The sequence below is a fragment of the Elgaria multicarinata genome, chromosome 9 (genome assembly GCF_023053635.1).
Source record: "Elgaria multicarinata webbii isolate HBS135686 ecotype San Diego chromosome 9, rElgMul1.1.pri, whole genome shotgun sequence".
In the NCBI taxonomy this organism is placed as follows: Eukaryota; Metazoa; Chordata; class Lepidosauria; order Squamata; family Anguidae; genus Elgaria; species Elgaria multicarinata.
This window is the reverse complement of record NC_086179.1, coordinates 25,434,591-25,455,587: the sequence shown is the minus strand read 5'-3', so window position 1 is coordinate 25,455,587 and position 20,997 is coordinate 25,434,591. Positions and strand designations below refer to the sequence as shown.

General features: G+C 42.8%; 1 protein-coding gene across 1 annotated transcript in view; it reads left to right on the top strand.

Moving 5' to 3' along the window:
* Nucleotides 1-20,997, top strand: part of TMEM178B (transmembrane protein 178B) — a 301,611-nt gene that overhangs the window by 250,157 nt on the left and 30,457 nt on the right. Inside the window, exon 3 of the mRNA XM_063135067.1 lies at nt 11,227-11,364. Coding sequence (XP_062991137.1) covers nt 11,227-11,364 — 138 coding nt within the window. The remainder of the gene's footprint in view (nt 1-11,226; nt 11,365-20,997) is intronic.

The window sequence follows — 20,997 nt, the reverse complement described above, 5'->3', positions numbered from 1 at the left end:
CCTGCTTGGTGTAGATTAGGCCTGTGAAGGAAGGAGAGAGAAGTGAGGGGGAGCAATTTCTATGTGTTCGTTCCCATTAGCCAGCTGGTTAAACAAGTGATGAGGACTTAATACATTAGCTTTCCTCAACCCGGTACCTTCCAGATATATGGAACTACAATTCCCATCATTTCCACCCAGCATGACCTACTGCATTGTGAGAATGAACACATGTTGCAGAAAGATGTTGCATGCACTATAATGATGAGTCAGCCATTATAGTGGGACTCATATTGTTGTAGTTTTTGTATTTTATATGAATTGTTGTGACACTCCCACAGAGCCTTGACTATTAGGCATCATCATCGTAGTAGTAGTAGTAGTAATAATAATAATAATAATAATAATAATAATAATGCTATTTCCCCACCAAAGTGTTCTCTAAAATGCTTGTCAATTGTTGATCCATTTTTTATTTGATCCAAGTGAAGTTCACCCATCTCTACTCTTTTATACCCCTTCATCAGGGACAACCAAATTTATTCACTACATTTTATTCAGATTTCTATATTCCACCCTTTGACAGATTATCACAGTGGCTTACATGGTCAGGCAATACAAGAAGAATTCAAATACAAGGAAATGAATGCATTCATTAACAACGAAAAATATAGAAGCAGTAAAATTCCCTTGAAGGAGATAAACATTAGGTTGAAACAAAAACAAGTTAAAAGGCTTTGGGAAATTTAAAGGTGTTTGGTGCTGAAATGGCACTAAAGTATGTGTCAAGCGTGTCCCTCTGGAGAAATCAGTCCAGAATTGGGGTGGGGCCAACTTCCCCCAATAACCACCCTTGAAAAAGGGCTTCCAATGAAGACCTTAGGGGCTCTTAGGAGACTGACAATTCTTTTAGGTCAGCCTTCCCCAACATGGTGCATTTCTGGTATGTTAGACTACAACTCCCAGAATCCCCCAGGTGTGTAGTCCAACACATCTGGAAGGCACCAGGGTGGGGAAGGCTGCTTGACTGTTTGCTAACCATGAAGGCTGTTTGCTAACCATGAAAGGCTTAAATACCACAATCCTAGGCACGTCTTCTCAGAAATAACTCACATTGTGTTCAACAGGGCTTACTCCCAAGTAAGCGGGTATAGGATCGCAGCCTAAAAACCAAAACCAGCCAAATGAATGCCAGTGAGGCAGGGGTAGGAAAACACACAGCATGATGGCATTACATCATGGCGACTCTGAGCCTCGTCTTGCAGAGTCTTCTCGTGTTCTGCAGTGCCTCAGGAACGATTGTTGTGCAATGTCTCCCTGTGGAGATTGCCCGAGTATGGTGTAGTAACCTCGTGTTCAATTAAGAGCTCTGCAGTGAACCCAGAGGCAAAGGCCACAGAATGTATTGCTGTCAGCTCGCAGCATTCAATCTGACCTACATTCTAATCACTGACCTACAGTGGAAGACACCGGAGCCCATTACTGGTCCCCCTGGGGCATCCCATTTCCCTTTATCTATTTTCTGAAATGGCAGCCAGAGCCCTCCAGGCCGCTGGTTAATTCAGCGCTAGGAGACAAAATGCATATATCCCTTTCTTGTTCCTTAGGAACAATATCGAAAATGAGGTGGGAGTAAAAATAAAATAAATAAATAAATAAAAAGAAAAGCAGGGGAGCTGGGAAATGACTATTAATAATTGGATTTGCCCTATGGGATGTGAGGGGAGGGGGTCCAGGGGAGATGGAGCTCATTGTGTGGTGGAATTAGAGTGAGCGCTACACGCAGGTGGTCGTTTTGTTAAAACCTTGTGTTGTTTTCGTGGGGAGGGGATTTAATTTCACCCCTTGGAACCAAAACCCAACAGGGAATTCTAAGGCATGGCGCTGAGAAAATAAGTGAGATACAAAATTGGCAAGAAATCTCTCCATTTTGCATTCCTTTTCTAGATGTATGTGAGGAGAAAATTTAAGACAGAGGGCTCTGGGCTGGCAGATCGGGTGTTCAGTCAAGCAGACAGGGAGGAGTCAAATGGCTGAGGGGAGACACACAGGATGGAGGACAGCTTAGTCCAGGAGGAAGCCTTGCCTAGGGTGACCATATGGAAAGGAGCACAGGGCCCCTGTATCTTTAACAGTTGTATAGAAAAGGGAATTTCAGCAGGTGTCATATGTATGCATGCAGCACCTAGTGAAATATCCTCTTCGTCACAACAGTTAAAGCTGCAGGAGCTATACTAGAGTGACCGGATACAAAAGAGGGCAGAACTCCTGCAGCTTTAACTGTTGTGATGAAGAGGGAATTTGCACCAGATGCTGCATGCATACAAATGACACTTGCTGAAATTCCCTTTTCTATGCAACTGTTAAAAGATACAGGGGCCCTGTCCTCCTATTCATATGGCCACCCTAGCCCTTGCCTATTAATATAGGCCCCTCTTTCCCATGAGACTCCCAGACTCCGGGAGTCCCGGAGTTTTGTGTTTATAAACTCGCCTCCCAGAGTCTCCTTGAATCTTGCTTAGGCTCTTAGCTTCAGGATGCCAGATAATGGGAACTCATCTCTGGAAAATCTGGGCCAAGAAAACAAATCAAATTACCCTTAGGCTTATGACAGTCAGCCATCCCAACAACCTGAAAAGAGAAAGAGGCATCATCTACAATGACTCAGAAAATTATTATTATTATTATTATTATTATTATTATTATTATTATTATTATTATTATTATTATTATATATATCCTGCCCCATAGCCGAAGCTCTCTGGGTGGCCTCATCTGAAAGCCTGGTCTATTGTCTTCTCAGATTACCAGTAACTCTCTAGGGCAGCCTTCTCTAACCTGGTACCAAACTAACGGTTTGGACTACAGATCCCATCAGCCCAGCTAGCATGGGCAATGGTCAGTACTGATGGGAGTTGTAGTCTCAAGCATCTGGGGGCACCAGGTTGAGCAGATGTGTTGGATTGCAACTCCCATCATGTTGGGTAGGGGTGATGGGAATTGTAGTCCAACATATATAGAGGGTGTCAGGTTGGGGAAAGCTACTAGAGAAGATTCCAGTAATTGAACCTGGGACCTTTTTGCATGGAAAGTAGTTGCTTTGCAAATGAGATGTGGTATTTCCTAACTTCAACAAGGCAACCAGCTCCCCATTTAGAAGCCCACTGAGTAAATTGTTTGAACTATTCCACAAGTAATAATACACAGTAAAGCCCAGGGGACTGTTTGCAAGAGAGAAAATGCTTAGCAGTGAAAGTATGGGTAGTGTGGCTACTTATGAATTGCCACAAAAGAGGACAAAAAGAGGACATTGATTTGCATAAAATATGCATTTGCTTATATAGATATAGATATAGATATAGATATATATGCAAATTTAGGAAAATATTACAATTAAAATAGAAAAATGGTACATCTCACCATAGCATGGAAGACTTTGACCAGGGATAGATCTTTTGCTTTATAGCGGTACTGAAGTGCCCTGATAACTGTTGGAGCACATAACATATTCCCTATACCACTTTCATAGTATTATTTCTTGCTTTTCATTCCACATTATCTGAAATACTGCAACAAATGTCATTGTGTGTTCTACGAGGACTAAATGTGCAAGAGGGATATCGTGTTATGGGATTGCAGTGATTTGACACAAGGTGTAGATCTGGCCCAGGTGACCTGTGTGCCTTGCTCTGTCTGCTATCCAGATGCTGATGATGGAGAACTCTTCCAGCTCTTCCTTCCAACAGTTCTTTATCTTTAAAGACTTGGACTAGACTTTCCTTCAAAAAGAGGAGGTCTTCAAAATAAAGGATGGATCCCAGAAGACCTTAAAACAGAGGACTGTCTTCTTAAAAGAGGACACATGGCCCACCTCAGAAGAACAAATAGTTCCCAAACAGAAGCCACAGGCTAACTTCCTTCTTCTCTAGTTCATGAAGCAATGCTGTCTTCTTTCTAGGGATACAAAAGGCCGTTTCCTTAGAATAATCTCTCCACATCCCCTCCCCCAACCCACAAGATTTCTGACAATTAAATAATTGGCCGTTCCCCTCTTCTTCTTCTCCATGTCGATTTTAATATACTTCTAATTTCATCTCTCTTTTTGAAAGAAAATAATAATAATATTCAATCATGTATTGGACAAAGCAAATAGAGATGCATTTTCACGTTGCTATATATTTCATCTCACTTTTAAATGGTATCGATTTAAATGCAGATTTCTCGCGTAGAGCTTGGAAGCAAGGGCTTTCAATTTAAATGTTAATAGAAGAGTAAACTTCAAAATAATAAAATAATAATAAATTCTCCATGAGAAAGATCGCTTTCTTGCTGTAGTTAATATCTTTCTAGGCTGCTTCCTCTTTCCTTGTACTCCCGCCGGCAACCTGTCCTATATTAAATGGTCTTTAAAAGAAAAGAAAAGAAAAGAAAGTAAGAATACACTTTTGGAAATGCCTAAATTAAAATGTTTAATGCCACCGTCTGCAGCAGGTCTGAGTGGAGGCCTGAGGTGCTGATAACGCAATGAGATCTCATCCTCCATCTCCAGCTTGTTCCTTAGCAGCCCATTCATCAAAATAGCTGTTCTGAAAGCTTTATATGACTCTTTGGAGGTTGGCGCAGCATAATATCCTGGCGAGAGGAAGGGCAGATAGAGCATATCTCTTCAGATGGGCCTTCAGAATATCCTCTAGATTAAAAGCGAGCTGGGAGACTTGAGTGGATGTTGGTGTAGAGCAGGGGCAGGCAGAAGGGCAGAAAGAGATCTGCTGGTTGATTGGCAAGGATTTCTGACTCCCACTTGTTTAACCATGGGGTGGTACCAGCTCAACAAACAGAGCCTCTGCGTGGGGAAGATTGATCCATCTAGCCCAGTATTGTCTTCTCTCACCAGCAGTGGTTTTCTGGATCTTAAGAACATAAGAAGAGCCCTGCTGGATCAGACCAAGGGTCCATCTAGTCCAGCACTCTGTTCACACAGTGGCCCACCAGCTGTCGACCAAGGACCCACAAGCAGAGCACGAGTGCAACAACATCCTCCCACCTATGTTCCCCAGCAACTGCTGTACATACACTTGCTGCCTCTGTTACAGGAGTTAGCACATAGCCATCAGGGCTAGTAGCCTCTGATGGCCTTCTCCTCCAGGAATTTATCCAGCCCCCTTTTAAAGCCATCCAAATTGGCCACAAAGCTTTGGAAACTGGGTTAATATATCACATTTTCCACTTCTGCATGTTCTGCCATCATACTGTATTCTAGATTTCCTTTAGGACAGCCTTCCAGATGTTCTGAACTTTGACTGTGTTTTGCCAAGAGGCAATGGTTGCTCTTGAATATTCAGAGGCAATGAATGCACGAGTGGGTGAAGAGAAAGGCACTTATTTAGCTACAATAGGCTGATAAAGCAAGAAAAAAGCAAGACAATGCATTAAGGGTATCAAGCATACATCCTTCCAGCTACTGGGAACCCCGGTATTTTATCCGATCAGTACATCAGATAAGATCTGCAGCAAACATAACTCCATAATGGCCTGGTTCCACAACACTTGTTCTGGATCAGCTATCAGTGAATTTCTGTCCTTGGGAGGATCCCAGGGAATCATATGTGATTCCCGTGATACCTTCCATCCTGAACACAGTCCTGTCACTCTGAGAGTGTTTCATACATTCTAGAAAACAACCAACCTCAACAATCAGCAGCCCTCCCACCCAGATAAGTCCCATCACAGCTCTTGGCTAATTTTGAGATTCTACCAATCCATCCTTTATTTACAGTCAATAGACCAGAAAAAGAAAGGTACAGTCATTCCAAGCAAAAGGTCAATAAGATACCCTAAGCATATAAAACATATCATTAATAATACATTTTATTACATAAAAATCAAGGGTAAAAGGGAGTAAGATCAGAGCAAGAATGGGACATATGTTAACATTAGACCTTGAACCGAACATAGGAGGAAAATTCAAACAATCATACGTGGTCTGGTGAGAATGGCCAGATTCAGAAACTTGGCAGCCTGTATAGCGATTGATTGATTTCAGCCTTGAAGGAGGCTAACTATCAGGGTCTCCGGGGAGCGGCCAGGCAAAGCCTGTATAATGGTGCGTATCAGCTCTTTTCTGATATCATCATAGAAGCTACAAAAAAACAGGACGTTTTGATTCTACCAAAATCTTATCTACCAGTCTCTAGCTGTACCACATTAACAGCACTAGCCGTGGGAATGAATAAAAAGGCATAGCTGACTAGCGCCAGATCTACACCAAGCACGATATAGCACTATGAAAGTGGTATGAAAGTGGTATATGGTATGTGTCATGAGCCTTAACAGTTGTCAGTGCACTTCAATACAGCTATAAAGCAGTAGTGTGGCTCCTGCCTCTTATATACCATTTTCATACCTCTTTCATAATGCTATATCCTGCTCAGTATAGATCTGGCCTAGCACCATAAACAGGCCCAAAAGGCACTCTGGATGTGAGCAGGGGAATTCTTTGCATCACTGACTCCTCGATATATAGTGGTCTTCTGGGTTTTCACTACAACCTCTATCAGCCTTAGCCACCATATTTGATGATCAGGAATCCAAATAATCTAGACAGCACCAAATGCCCTCTTTTGAATCTGATCATGCTAGGCAGGGCTCCTGCAGCTTTAACTGTTGTGATGAAGAGGGAATTTCACCAGGTGCTGCATGCATATAAATGACACCTGCTGAAATTCCCTTTTCTATACAACTGTTAAAGATACAGGAGCCCTGTCCTCCTTTCCACATGATCACCCTAGTCACTGGGGATAATGTGTGTTGGGAGGCTTCCAGGCTGGGGAAAGTTGCTACAGAGAATGCCTCAGATATGCATGGCTCCTAATCTGCTCATAGATCAAACAGGATGTCTGTAACACCAGGACACACTGGTGAGTATTTGATCCTCCAGGAGTCCAAGAAAGTACATTGATAAGGTCACAACTAAGTAGACAAGGTGACTCAAACAAAGTTCCTTCCATTTCTGTTTTCTGCCTTTGTCTTCTGCAAACAAACCACATGGCACATAATCTCCCTCTGTTTGCAATCAACAAAAGTGTTTCTTTGACATCCTTAATGCATTATCATGCTCTGGCTTAACAACATAAAAGAAACCTTTTTTGCTTATTGAATGCTATTTATTTCTAAACCAAGAGAGAAAGAGAAAGATGTCAGGGTCCGGGCCTCAAATTGTCAGGTTTCAGTGTTTCGGGGATCAAGGTCTTGAGTGATTCCAGGTTAGGCTTTTGTGACACCTCCTTCTCAGAATTTTACAGAGGGTCCAGACATTGCAGTCTCCCACTATAACACACAAGCGTGTGTTTTCCCTTCTCTTCAGTATGTGTCCCAGAGTTTAATCAGTTCTCACAGCAGGATAACAAGGAAACTCAGTAGGCCTGGCTCCTTGAGAACTGACAAAAACATGCTCCAAAGTCTTCTACATTGATTGCACAGCACTTCTGCAACAGAGAAGTCCATGCGGAGAGGGTCTCGAGAAAGCAGGAACTTTGAAAAACAATGATGTAGAGAGTGACTGATAAATCTTCTTCAATGGGAGTTTTGAAAAAGGAAGGGGGGAACGCTGGAGAGGTATCCGTGGTGGATGCTCTGGGTATGCAAAATAAAGAAGTGGTGGAAAAGCACAGGAGGGCTTCAAAGTGAAGACAACGTCTAGGTCCCCTGTAAAATTCTATGAGCAGTACTACTGCTCAGTAAAAGACTCACTTCTTGTTCCCATTTGAAAGCCACCTTTTGGGCAGTGGGAGCAGGAGACAGATATGCAGTGGTGTAGTAAAGCCAGGGCTCACAGTAGGTCTGGCCCTACTATTAGGCAGGGTGAGACTGTCATCTCAGGTGGCAGCAGCAGCAGCAGCAGCAGCAACAAGATGTTCAAGGAGAGAACCGTGTACCTTGCAGCCTACTCTGTGCCCTCTAGGTTAGCCCGCTGCCTTGTGTTGAAGACTTCCAGCCCAGTCCACTTTTGTACATGGAATGGGAGGGGGCACCATCTTGTCCTTCCCCTCAGGCCACAAAATGACATGGGCTGGCCCTGGCTCACAGGAATGCAGTGCTGGGACTTTTTTTGTTGGCAGGGATGCTGTTGGTATCCGACATCACCATCATACTTCCCTGTTCCCTCTGAGCTTAGGTGCAATCCTTACAGTAGCTGGGGTGGGGGGCACGGGAAGGAGTGCATTTCCCCAGCAACAATATATTACTCCCTGTTCAAAGGTGAACTATTTCTGGGTGGCTTGGTCTTACTGTAGATGGGCAATTGAGGCCCATGAGCTTTACTAGGGTGACCATATGGAAAGGAGGACAGGGCGCCTGCATCTTTAATAGTTGCACAGTAAAGAGAATTTCAGCAGGTGTCATTTGAATGCATGCAGCATCTGGTGAAATCCCCTCTTCATCACAACAGTTAAGGCTGCAGGAGCTCAGATACAAAAGAGGGCAGGGATCCTGCAGCTTTAACTGTTGTGATGAAGAGGGAATTTCTCCAGGTGCTGCATGCATACAAATGGCACCTGCTGAAATTCCCTTTTCTACGCAACTATTAAAGATCCAGGAGCCCTGTCCTCCTTTTCATATGGCCACCCTAGCTTTACAAAAGACTTGATCCTGGTGGAGATGAGAACTGGTTGGCTAATGGAGATTAGTGCAACGCCTGCATTTTTGGATTCTCCGTGGGAATGTGGAGGGTCTGCACTTCAACATTTCCCACTACATCACTGCAAAGGAGCAAAGCTGTTCTAATTATTGGGCAGTAGCCTGTTTTCCTGGTATTTGTCACCATTCAAACAGCCGTGTTCAGCTGAAAACAGTGCTGAGTAAACTGCATGGGGACTGGGACTCCTTGGACTTCAAGACCCACGGGATTCCTTCGAACCCTGTGATTCAACATTAGCAGAGGCGTGCTTCTTTCCTCTGACCTCCTTCTTCCTAAATAGCCGTAGCGTGCTGAGTCAGCGCTGCGCTGCTATACATACATTCACTTCCCATTGGAAGCATTGCTCTGAATAGACTTATCCTTAGCACTGGCATTTTGGTGCAGGCTGTTGTGATAGGGGAGGAATGCCAGCCAGATAGCAACAGAGAAGGGAGAGCCATTCGGACAACCAGTTTGCCATTTCTCTTTCACACCACTGCTATTTGCATAGGGCGCCTTCAGTGGCAGATGTGTCAGGACAGGAAATGGCTCCAACCACAGAGTTGAGTTTTGGTTTTTTCCTGACATGCTGCCATTATTATTATTATTATTATTATTATTATTATTATTATTATAAACAGTACTTACAACTAGAGTGTTTGGTTGGGAAGAATTTCTAGTGACTGGTCATATTAGTCCGCTGCAGTGAAAACAACCAAGAATCTGGTGGCATCTCAAAGAAGAGCTGCTATGTTTTGATCAATCCAGACCTGCTCCCATACAAGGTCAGGATAATGAGGTTCCTCACAAGGTCCAGAAAGCTACTTTGTAACTCTCACTGCGCCCCTGCCAAAGAATCATTCAGAGCATTACGCTTTAAATGTATGCTGTCTGCCATTTTGGAGGTGAGGCTTGATGATCCTCCAGTCCATCAAAGACTTTGCATTTGTGGGTGTGAGGAGGTTGAGAAAGTTTCCCACAATTTGCTAAGAGGTTCCCTCTATGAGCATCCTAGGCATAAATTTCTTACTATTATTTTCCCGCCCCTGCGAAACAGACCCCTCTTAGATTTGACGCGTGTTCATGTTTTTACCGCTGACAATATTTGCCTAGGCAGCAAGGAAAGTACACACCAGATCCCAAATGGCATAGAGTGGGGAGATGTTTTTGTTGGATATTTGTATGTATGTATATATGAATATGTGGTTGTACCATTGTTGTTTTCTTTTTATGTATACTGGGGTGGCCTATGGCTCCAAGCAATACTGTACAGGCAGTTTCTAGGGCCATGTCACAATGTTTTATTTTGAGGAAGGACTCCTCAAAGTGGCGCCTTTGTGGAGTGGCTGCCTTGCCTAATATCTCACTCTGGGAGAGTCCTCAAAGCAAGAGATCAGGCGGATGGGCAGGCTCTCTGGAGAGGACTCCTGCCTGATCTCTTGCTTCGGGAAAGGGCTCAGAGTGAGAGATCAGGCAAGTGGACTCTCTGCCCATGTGCCTGATCTCTTATTTTGAGGACTCTCCCAGAACAAGAGACCAGGTGGGCAGGTGGCTTCTCCAGAAGACCCATACACCTGATCTCTCACTCTGGGAGAGACTTTAAAGCGAGAGATGGGAAGGGAGCTACTCCAAGGAACACTGCTGGCCATTCTTCCACGGTGGCATTTGGGCAGTGGCCACAAGTGTCCTCCTGGTGTGCAGAAAGCATGATCTGCCTCCCCTCCTGACCCACTATCTGAGTAGGGGATTCACTCAGCCTTATGGAAGAGCCTGCCCTTGTTTTACATGTAGCTGCCTTTGACAACACTCAGACCTTTAAACTTGTTAAAGAACGTTAAAAATCAAAGGAAAATGTGTCAAATATGTCAAAGTTCTGAAACTGTGGCTGTAGCTTCCTGCTGATCAATACATGGTGCTAAAGGATTTTCAGCTGGATAAATTATCTCTTGAAATAGTTAATATCTGCAGAAGAAACTTTGATCTTTGTGCTGCTAACAGCGGCCTTCCCCCCTCCCTGCATCTGATGAAGAGCTCTGTTTAATTTAAAACTCCTGCTTAATTTGGGGGTGTTTTCTTGAATTATATGAAGAGTAATGTGATCCACTACAAAACCAGTGCAGGCCAGTAAAGAGAATTGCTCGATACAACACATTTATTTATTTTCTGCATCACTGTTCATTTATCCCATTTTGGCTTAATGATTTGACTTTTAGACATAAAACCTTTGCTCTAAATACAGTACAATATGAAGAAGGGAGGAGGCATATGTAATGGGTTTGGGAGCAGAAGTGAGAAAGGTTTACTGCTTGTATTGTATTGGAAAATGGGGGTTCTAATAAATTGTGAATCACACACACACACACACACACACACACACACACACAAACCCCTTGAAACTCGAGGGAACAGATTTTGTATTTCTTATTATTTAGAACCAAGTTGATTTAAATGGCATTTGTGGTGGGTCATTTTTTATTTATTTTTAGGTTCCCAGGAGCAAAAGGCAAGGATGAAACCTCTAAACCTAACAAATGGTGAACCCATTTAACAGGATTCTCTGTTTCCCATTGCAGACTTGCGCAGAATGACAGCTGGTTTCATGGGCATGGCTGTGGCCATCATCCTGTTTGGATGGATTATCGGGGTCCTGGGCTGCTGCTGGGACCGAGGCCTTATGCAGTACGTGGCAGGACTTCTCTTCCTCATGGGAGGTAAGGGGAAACGGGGTGCAAGGAAATGCCATTTCGCTACCCTTCCCTTCACAGCAAATGTTTTCCTTTCAGAGTACCAGAGAACCTAGTCCAGATCTGTTCTTCCATTCATGTTAATCAGCAGCAACCTGATTTAAATTCTGGTAAAACAAACAGTACGTCAAACTATATGGGACATTTCCCGAGTGCTCATATCACTTCACTTGCATTATCTCTGTAATCCTTGCAATGTTGTCTAAGGCAAGGGAAGACTTCAAGCTTGTGGGATCTTCTTTCTTTCTTTCTTTCTTTCTTTCTTTCTTTCTTTCTTTCTTTCTTTCTTTCTTTCTTTCATAGAACCCCAAAAGTGACCAACCTAGGGCTAGGTGCAAAATATCATTTAGAGTATTCTTATCCCACCCCTCAGCTTAACAAGATGGTCCCTGTTCTCCTCATAAAGACATGATACGTAAGAAAAAAGGATGGGGAAAGAAGAAGAGAAAGTGAAATTTTGCAGAAGTAATGAACTCCAGATGTTTCGGCCTATAATTCCCAATATAGTCAATGGGGAAGTCTTCCAGTGATTGCTTAGAAAAAGAGAGATTGTCTTAATTTTCTTGTGACACAAGTGGCAATGCTGTGATTCTCTGACGTTTGTGAGCTTTTTGACCGGTGGTTTTTGAAACAAGGGGAAATGATGGCACTATGGTACTTTTCTCTGAATTAACCCAAGGTCTTCACTTAGAGCTTTAAATCCACCAACTTGTTAACACTGGCAGAGTCTGAAGATACACACAGCAACTCGTTCACTATATTAGTGCTGCCTTTGCACTACCGTATCGCATTTGCACAAGCCATTGAATGGAATACACAGAGAGCATCCTCACACAGGGGAAAATCGCATTTGCTTACCATTGCTTCTCCGTCTGTGCGTTTGTCCCTGATTACTTCTTCTTTTGAAAGAGGAAGTAAACAACCTGCACATGGCCCATTCAGTGGGCCATTTTGATTGTGCTGCTTCTCCTGCACACAGCAGGAGATAGTGGCAACTTTCATCTTTGCAAATAAGTTGGACTTACTGGTGCAAAAAAGGCTAGAAGGGGCGGGAGGGGTGTGGGAGGCAGACAACGTCATGAGAGGGACCTGTGAGAATCTGTGAGTGCCCAGTAACAACTGTGCAAAACACTCGTCCGATAGAGCTAAGAGTTATTTCCATTCCAATTTCCCCCCCCAAAAGTCCAGTGACTTGAATAATTGGTATCCTTAAATAAATAAATAAATAAATAAATAAATCTCTGATTAAATGTCTGGCAGAGTCTAGCTGATCATTTGTATCTACTCATCACTTAAAGCTTGCAGACTTCATCAGACAGTCTATCCGTTAATTCATTTGCATAAATAGTGAGTGATAGGGCAATTCTCCGTAGCCTACCTCCATTTCCACTCAGCTTCTGCAAATGTTCTTTTGCAAGAACAACAACAACAACAACAACCCATAGGTCTTGTTAAGCATCTACAAAAAAGAAATAGGGCTGGAGGGGCTGAATACCACCCATCATTACTTCCACATTTTCCTAAGCACAACTATCTTACCTTTGAGACAAAGACAGTATCAGAGATGGCTCACTACAGACAAGGTAGATCTTCTTCACATTAATTGGAAATGATGCTGCCCTTCTCTCCTGGGGAGTATGGGATCTGTATTCCCCTCTGCTGCCTAAATTGTATTCGGAGGCAGAGAGAACTAGAGATCTCATATTCCTGAGGAGGAAATGATGCTCCTGTAATTTCCATACCTAGTATGCAGTCCCTGTTGCCCAAGATCCCTTCCCTCTTCTCAAAGGTTAGGGACTTTTGTAGAGGGAAGGCAAGGGCATCTGGTGTAGTAACAGCTGTGGGAATTAATTAAATTGCAAGCTGGACCTGAATTTAAAAGGGGACCTGACTTCAGCAGAGAGAGAGGTTTTGAATCAGGGAAGTGTGTATTCTGAGCAGGAATGCAGAAGAAATTCATTTATTCTGATTTTTTTATACAAACTTACCCTGTTTACACATCCTGAACATATCTGCAAACCAGAATGCCCTTGCACACCAAAATCTGTGGTTTTCAAAAATTTGCAATTCACAAGTCAAAAAATGCACACAAAAATGTATATATTAAGGAAAAGTGCATCCCCCCAAAAACCCTATATTAGGCGAAAGTATGCACGAAAATGCATTATATTAAGGTAAAATTACTTGCAAAAAGTATGCACACTAGGAAACGTGGATATAAAACTGAGTGTGTTAGAAGAAATGTGCAAGGAAATGTGTATACAGTTCCTTATGGAGCACGGTGTTGTTGTATTTTGCCAAATCTGTAGAAATGGGTCAAAACAAACATACAGTCAGGAAAATAAGAAATGGAGCAAAACTGAACTTGATAGATTCTTTCCCAACCCTAATTCTGAACTCTCCCAATTCCAACCATTTCCCCATCAGTATAAATAACTGTTTGTGCCAGTGGTCTGCTTGAATGAGCAACATGACCAAGATGGAGCACATGCCATGATTCCATCAGAAAACAGGATTTAGTGCTGGATGCAGAATTTCACTACATGAGAACTCAAACTTCCATTAATTTCTTTTTTAAAAAAGCAAGGTTCAAGACATGCTTGAAAATACGTGCACAATGACTAGCAAAATCTCAGAAACTATCGGTGTGCCAGTTTACAAGATTTCTAGTGGATGGAGGGCCTCAGTCCTTTGTATAGCTTCTTGTTCTCATCAGGAGTAGGAAAACCAGAATAAATTATGTAAATAGGGAGCAAGGAAGAATAAATTATGCAAATTGGCCAAGCTTCAATAATATCTACAGTCACAGTCTTCAGCTGTGACTGATGCTTAGCACTGAATCAGGATTGTCTGGTGGTAGAATTTTTATTTTATTTTTTTAACCATGGAATAGACAAAGCCCTGAGAGTCGTATTGGATAAGCATATGCATGCAAACAGGGATTTTAATATTTGCAGCCCATCTTGCTCATGGATACCGCCATTCAATTTCTGGGAATAACACCTTTTTCACATCTCCATGCTCACATTAATAGACTGCTAACATGAGCATTTATTTGTACAAATGAGCATGCAAATAGACCACGTGAACTATCGCTCTGTTGAAACCTTCTTGACCTATTGATGCTTGTGAACTATTTGCTTTAGATCCATGTTCTTCACAACAGCCTTGTTTTAGAAAAAAACACTATGTGTAGATATAGGCACAATAACTGTTTTCCATATTTCTTTATTTGAATGTGTGAAAAATAAACATAAGAGATATCATCCAGAGAGCTTCATAAACTATACAGTCCCTTACATCTATGGGGGTGGGTGGAGGGAGAATCCAACTTGTTCCGGATGGGTCACACTCCCCTTGAAGACTCAGGTTTCCATTTTGGGTGCACTCCAGGGGTTGTATCCAATGGGTTGCATTTAATGTTTGTCTCACCTAAGTCCCATTCATTTCAATTAGTCTACTCTAAGTACATTGGATACAGTCTCTGGATTGAACCCTGAACCAAGTTTTGGTGTGGCCAAGAGTGCATTTCCACATCTGAGGCAAGTGCACCAATTCTGTCCATTCTTGGAGATGACAGATCTAACCACAGTGACACATGCCTTAGTTACACCTCATTTGGACTACTGCAATGTGCTCGACATGGGGCTGATTTTGAAAAGTGTTGGGAAATTTCAGTGGACCTGGAACGCTGCTGCCAGACTGTGGGCCAGAGTCGATTATAGGAAGCGCATGACTCCCTTGTTACCATAGCTTCACTGGCTACTGATCTGTTTCTGGGCCTGGTTCAAAGTACTGGTAAATCCTTATATAACTTGAAACCAGGCTATCTGAAAGACTTCATTCTCCCATACGAGCCTCCCCAGGGTTTATGACCTTTCATTCAGTCCCACTGCCATCAGAGACATGTTTGTGCGGATCCAAGAGAGGGCCTTTTCAATGGCTGCCACCAAGAGCCAGTGTGGAGTAGTGGCTAGAGTGTTGGACTGGGAGTTGGGAGATCTGGGTTCTAGTCTCCACTCGGCCACAGAAGCTCATTGGGTGACTTTGGGCCAGACTCGGACTCTCAGCCCAATCTACCTCACAGGGTTGTTGTGGAGGAAAAATGGAGAGAAGGAGGACTATGTACACCACCTTGAGAGGGAAATAGGCAGAAAATAATAATAATAATAATAATAATAATAATAATAATAATGATGATGATGATGATGATGATGATGATGATGCTCTGGAACTCCCTGCCAAGGGACCTTAGGCTGACTCCCTCTTTATTGTCCTTCTGCTGTTTGGCATGGACATCTCTAGGGCAAAGTTTTGACAGTTTGGACAATGCATGTCTGACACATACGCACACCCAAAGGGACCACTGACACCTTTCAACAACCCAGGAATGACTAAAGCCTTGGAGAGATTCCCAACCTTCTCCTAGTAGGCAAAACCACTGGGGAATGAAAGTCTCAGTGCATGAAGGATACTCAAAACATGATAGGTAGGTTGCTATATAATAAGAAAACTAAGCCTTTATGCCAAATTTGTTGGAGTTTTAAATAGACATGTACTTTATTGTCAGGCTCTTCTCCACAACATCCAAAATTGATAGATATCCATGAATATTGATAAATAGGGTGGCACTGATATGATAATACGAGGGAAGGATGCCACTAGATTTTAATGAGTCAAAGTTTTGGCTGAACGAAGTTCAGGATGTGTGTGTGTTTAACTGTGTTTGTATATGAGAGCAGTAATATTGACATAATATGCTTAAGACATCTGCAAGGCATTTGATTTAGCACTTTGTGGGGAGGGGTGGATCCTGGCACAATACAAAAATCAATACGGACACAAGTCAAATGAATTAGACATTGGGTAACTGGTAGATTCCCAAAAGTAATTGTTAACAGGGAAATTATCATTAAATGGAAGTGTTGCACAAACATCAATTCTTGACCCAGTGCTATTCAATCTCTTTGCCAACCATCTGGAAGAAAATAGAAAATCGTTGTAGATAAACACAAGGACTAGTGGGATGGGAAAGAATGACAACTATGTCAATTGTACAAAGTGAGCCAACTTGTTTAGTACGCTTCTCAAATTGGAGGAGGAGGCATTTTAATATAGATGAAAGAATGTAATAGCCACCCAGAAAATTTGACATGAGCCACTGACCTGGGACAGAAGTTCAGATGTCATATTGACTCTGCAGCAAAGTAGTAGGTTCCAGAGATGACTTTTGGTGAAATTATGCAGACTAGGCATAAAACAAAGGCTGATTGATTCACACCTATGTGGCCAGGAACAGGAGTTGGCCTTGGGGTGCTAACTCCAATCACACTGTCTCATTCACAGAATATTATGGGGGATCCAGAAAACGTTGTTTTCAATTTTTAGCCCTTCCAGGTTCCCCCATACTTCTTCTGTCTTTTTTTCTTCCCAGAAAAAAACTGGCTAAGGCAGAGGGATTGATCTTCCTTCAGCCTGAGGGCCAAATTCAATTTTGGAGAACCCCTTGGGGACAGCATTCCAGTGATGGTTGGGTCCAAAGGCAAAGGGGGTGGAACCAAAAGTACCAGCATATTATGAAAATGGGAACGAGTGGGAATGATAGGCATGACATCAGGATCCCACATAATATAACCCGGCTGGTTTGGGAGGTTTCTTAGGGCACTCTACAATCTCTACCAGTAGGAAAGGCCCTCTGTGTCAGCCTGCCCCCCTCATACCTCCTAAGACACCTCCCTGTCCTGTAGCTAGCAGATGTGCATTTGGCTCAGCCATAACGTAACTAAGGCTGACACACATAAGTTGACTGTGGATTTGGAAAGGGAAGGTATTAAGAAGTTGCAATGGAGAGAGGGAGAAGTGACAGTTTATCACCTGATCTCTCAGCCAAACCAAACCCCTGCTGGGGAACTCACGCCGGAGGGTGCTATCACCGTCACATCCTACTTATGAGCTTTCTAAAGGCATTTGATTGGCCACTGTTGAAACAGAATGCTGGACTAGATAGACCTTTGGGTTGATCCAACATGACTCATGTTATGTTCATCCAGTGGAGGCTGGTGGCTCCGATGACAGTCGGCTCCAGGTTTCAGTCAGAACCAGTCAGACCTCTAAAGGAAGCACCTTGGATAGGTCCTTTAGAGATCTGACTGAAACCCAGAGTGGATTCACTGCCCCACTGACATCTCAGCGATGAGCCTCCACTGTGATAATCTATTGGCATGGGGTGGGGTGGGGTGTGGTGGCAGGATTGGGCTGCCTTAGGTGTATCTGACTGCAGCCCACATAGAACAAGAGCGTGGCAAGGTTGCCACTAGGTAGCCCTTTCCAAGCATACATACTATGGTGTGTGTTTTTCTTCCTGCTTATTTAGAACTTCCGAACTTTCTTGAAGGGATGGGATGGTAATCACCCATCCCGTTAAAAAGCACAGGCATCCCTGCCAGAAAAAAAGAGATCCCAACATTAGGAATGACTCCATATTGGAACAGATTGTTCCTTTAACTCTCGACCCAAAGTTTGCAGAATGAATATGAATATGTGTAACATGGCAAAGACTGAATTGCTTGTTTTTCCTCCTAAACCTTCTCCTCATCTCTCATTCTCTCTTACTGTCAATGATGTTACACTTACTCCAGTCAAGGAAGCTTGTAGTCTTGGCTTTATATTTGATTCCTCGCTCTCCTTTATTCCTCATATTGAGGCAGTAGCTAAATCCTGTCATTTTTTCCTGTATAATATTGCCAGGATTTGATCATTTTTGTCTGTCTCTTCATGCATTGGTTATTTCTCGGTTGGACTACTGCAACCTTCTTCTCACTGGCCTTCCTTCTTCTCACATCAGTTCATTGGTTTCTGTTCACCACTCTGCTGCTAAGATCATCTTCTTGGCTCGCCGCTCTGACCATGTCACTCCACTTCTGAAATCTCTTCATTGGCTTCCAATTCACCTCAGAATCCAATATAAACTTCTCCTGTTAACCTACAAAGCTTTTCACTGTCTAGCTCCTTCCTATCTTTACTCTCTCATCTCACACTATTGCCCCGCTCATGCTCTTCGCTCCTCTGATGCCATGTTTCTCACCTGCCCGAGGTCTTTCTACTTCCCTTGCTCGGCTTCGTCCATTTTCTTCCGCTGCCCCTTACACCTGGAACGCTCTTCCAGAACATTTGTGAACGACAAGTTCAATCGCAGCTTTTAAAGCTCAGCTAAAAACTTTTCTTTTTTCTAAAGCTTTTAAAACTTGATTTTGATCTGTCTTTTCTACTGTTAGTTTTACTCTACCCTGTGCCTGTTTGATGCATTCTCGTCCCCTTCTTATTGTTTTATTATGATTTTATTAGAATGTAAGGGTTTTGCTATTTTATTTTACTCTGTACAGCACCATGTACACTGATGGTGCTATATAAATAATAATAATAATAATAATAATAATAATAATAATAATAATAATAATAATAATAATAATAATCTGTCAGGAGCTACCTTCTCTCCACTTTGGTGGCTTCCAGATCACACAGATGCCGCATTGTCTTCTATTGACGCAATAGTACAACACACACACCCCATGTGATTTTAGCCCTATTGACTTTTTGCAGAGGCCAGAGAAGCCGACAACTTTGGAGACTCTTCTTTTAGAACTTGTTATGTTGACCATTGGGGGAAAATGTTAAGCAAGGACAGGGTTACTGGTATCCTGGGTATTCTTTGACAGGATAGGCCCCGGGCAACTCTATCAAACAAATGAACAAAGGAGCCAATGTTTTCCATATATTCAGTTTATTTTCCTTTTGCAACAGTACTCTAGGAGTAATCCTCAGGGTGATTTTGACATATGGCATTGCCACAGATGACTGGATACATTACTGCTATGTCTTGTCTACTGTAGCATTTCCTTCACTTTCGAGTGTAGACGTCTACTGGCCACACTTAATGCAGTGTTGCCAGCCTCAAAAACTTCTTATACATATTTCCCCCCAGTTTCTCTCAGGTAAAAGGGTATTGACTCAATATTTTTGATACGGAACACTCATGTTACTGTCACTGGAATAATGGATTCAAGGAGTACAATAATGGATTTAAGGAGTACTATAGCAAAGACCAGATGTAAAGGAGGGCATGGGTATATTTTAATAATTGTTTTGATGGTGAAGCTTCAGCAGGTGCAACTTTTCTCGTTATCTGAAGGACGACCCACTTCTGCCAAAATTCTCCCATGCTCAGAGCGAATGCTTTATATGGAGAAAGTCCCATGCTCTTTATGCCAAGCAGACTTCCCCAGCCTGGTGTCCTCCAGATGTTGTGGATCACAACTCCCACCATCCCTGACCATTGGCCATGCTGACTGGGGCTGATGGTAGTTGTAGTTGAGCAAACGCGACTAACCAGGCAAGCTGTCAAGTCTCTTGGAGTTTCCAGACATTCAGTGTTCCAGACACTTCATTGTTCAACATTTTGGCTTGAGCAATATGTGGACTATGTGTTTGCTTTCATCAAATCCCTGCCTATTCCGGGAATAGCTCTTGCTTAATCCTCCCCCTTCTTTCCCAGCTGCAATGAATTCAAGCCCCCCTTGGGAATTCAGTGATTGTTGCTGCTGGCTGCGCATCCCAGCAGCTGTGCGTTTAGCACTTATGAAAAGGGGGCAATGCACATAAGACCGAACGTAAGACCAACCACCAAGGAGCATGGCCAGTGGTCGCAGGAAGAGCCATGCTGGGTCAGACCAAACACCCATCTAGTCCAGCATTCCATTTGCACTGTTGCCAACCTGATGACCATGGGAAGCCCACAAAAAGGTCATGAGCACAATAGCACCCTCTCGCTCATGTTTCCCAGCAATTAGTGTACATAGGCATACTGCTTTTGATACTGAAGGTAGCATATAGTCTTCATGACTAGTAGCCATTGATAGCCTTATCTTCCATGGATTTGTCTAATCCTTTTTTAAAGCCATCCCAATTGGTGGCCATCACTACATCTTGTGGTAGAAAATCCCATAGTTTAACTCTGCGCTGTGCTTCCTTTTATCTGCCCTGAATCTCCCACTAGTTAACTTCATAGAATGACCCCGGGTTCTAGGATTATGGGAGAGCAAGAAAAATGTCCCCCATCCACTTTCTCCACACCATGCGTACCGTATTTCTTCGATTCTAAGACACACTTCCCCCCCCCCCCCCGTATAAACATCTCTAAAAATGGGGTGTGACTTAGAATCGCGGGTGCATTTATTATTTCTTAGAATCAAAGCTTTTTTTTCTGTTGGTGGTACTGAAATTAGTGTGCGTCTTACAATCGATGGCATCTTACAATCAAAGAAATACAGTAATGTTATTACACCTCTATCATGTCTCCCCATACTCACCCCATTCCCAGACCATGTAATTTTTCCTAATAGGAGAGTTGCTCCAGCTCCTTGATCATTTTGGTTGTCCTTTTCTAACATCAACATTGGGCATGTGGCCAGCAGGTTTAATCCCATTTCCCTTTCATGCATTCATTTAACACCTAAAGGATTTATATGAAGATGCCTTATGTTATGTTATGTCATATTATGTTATGCTATGTTTGTTTCTTTAAAGCTTCTTTACCCAGTTGTT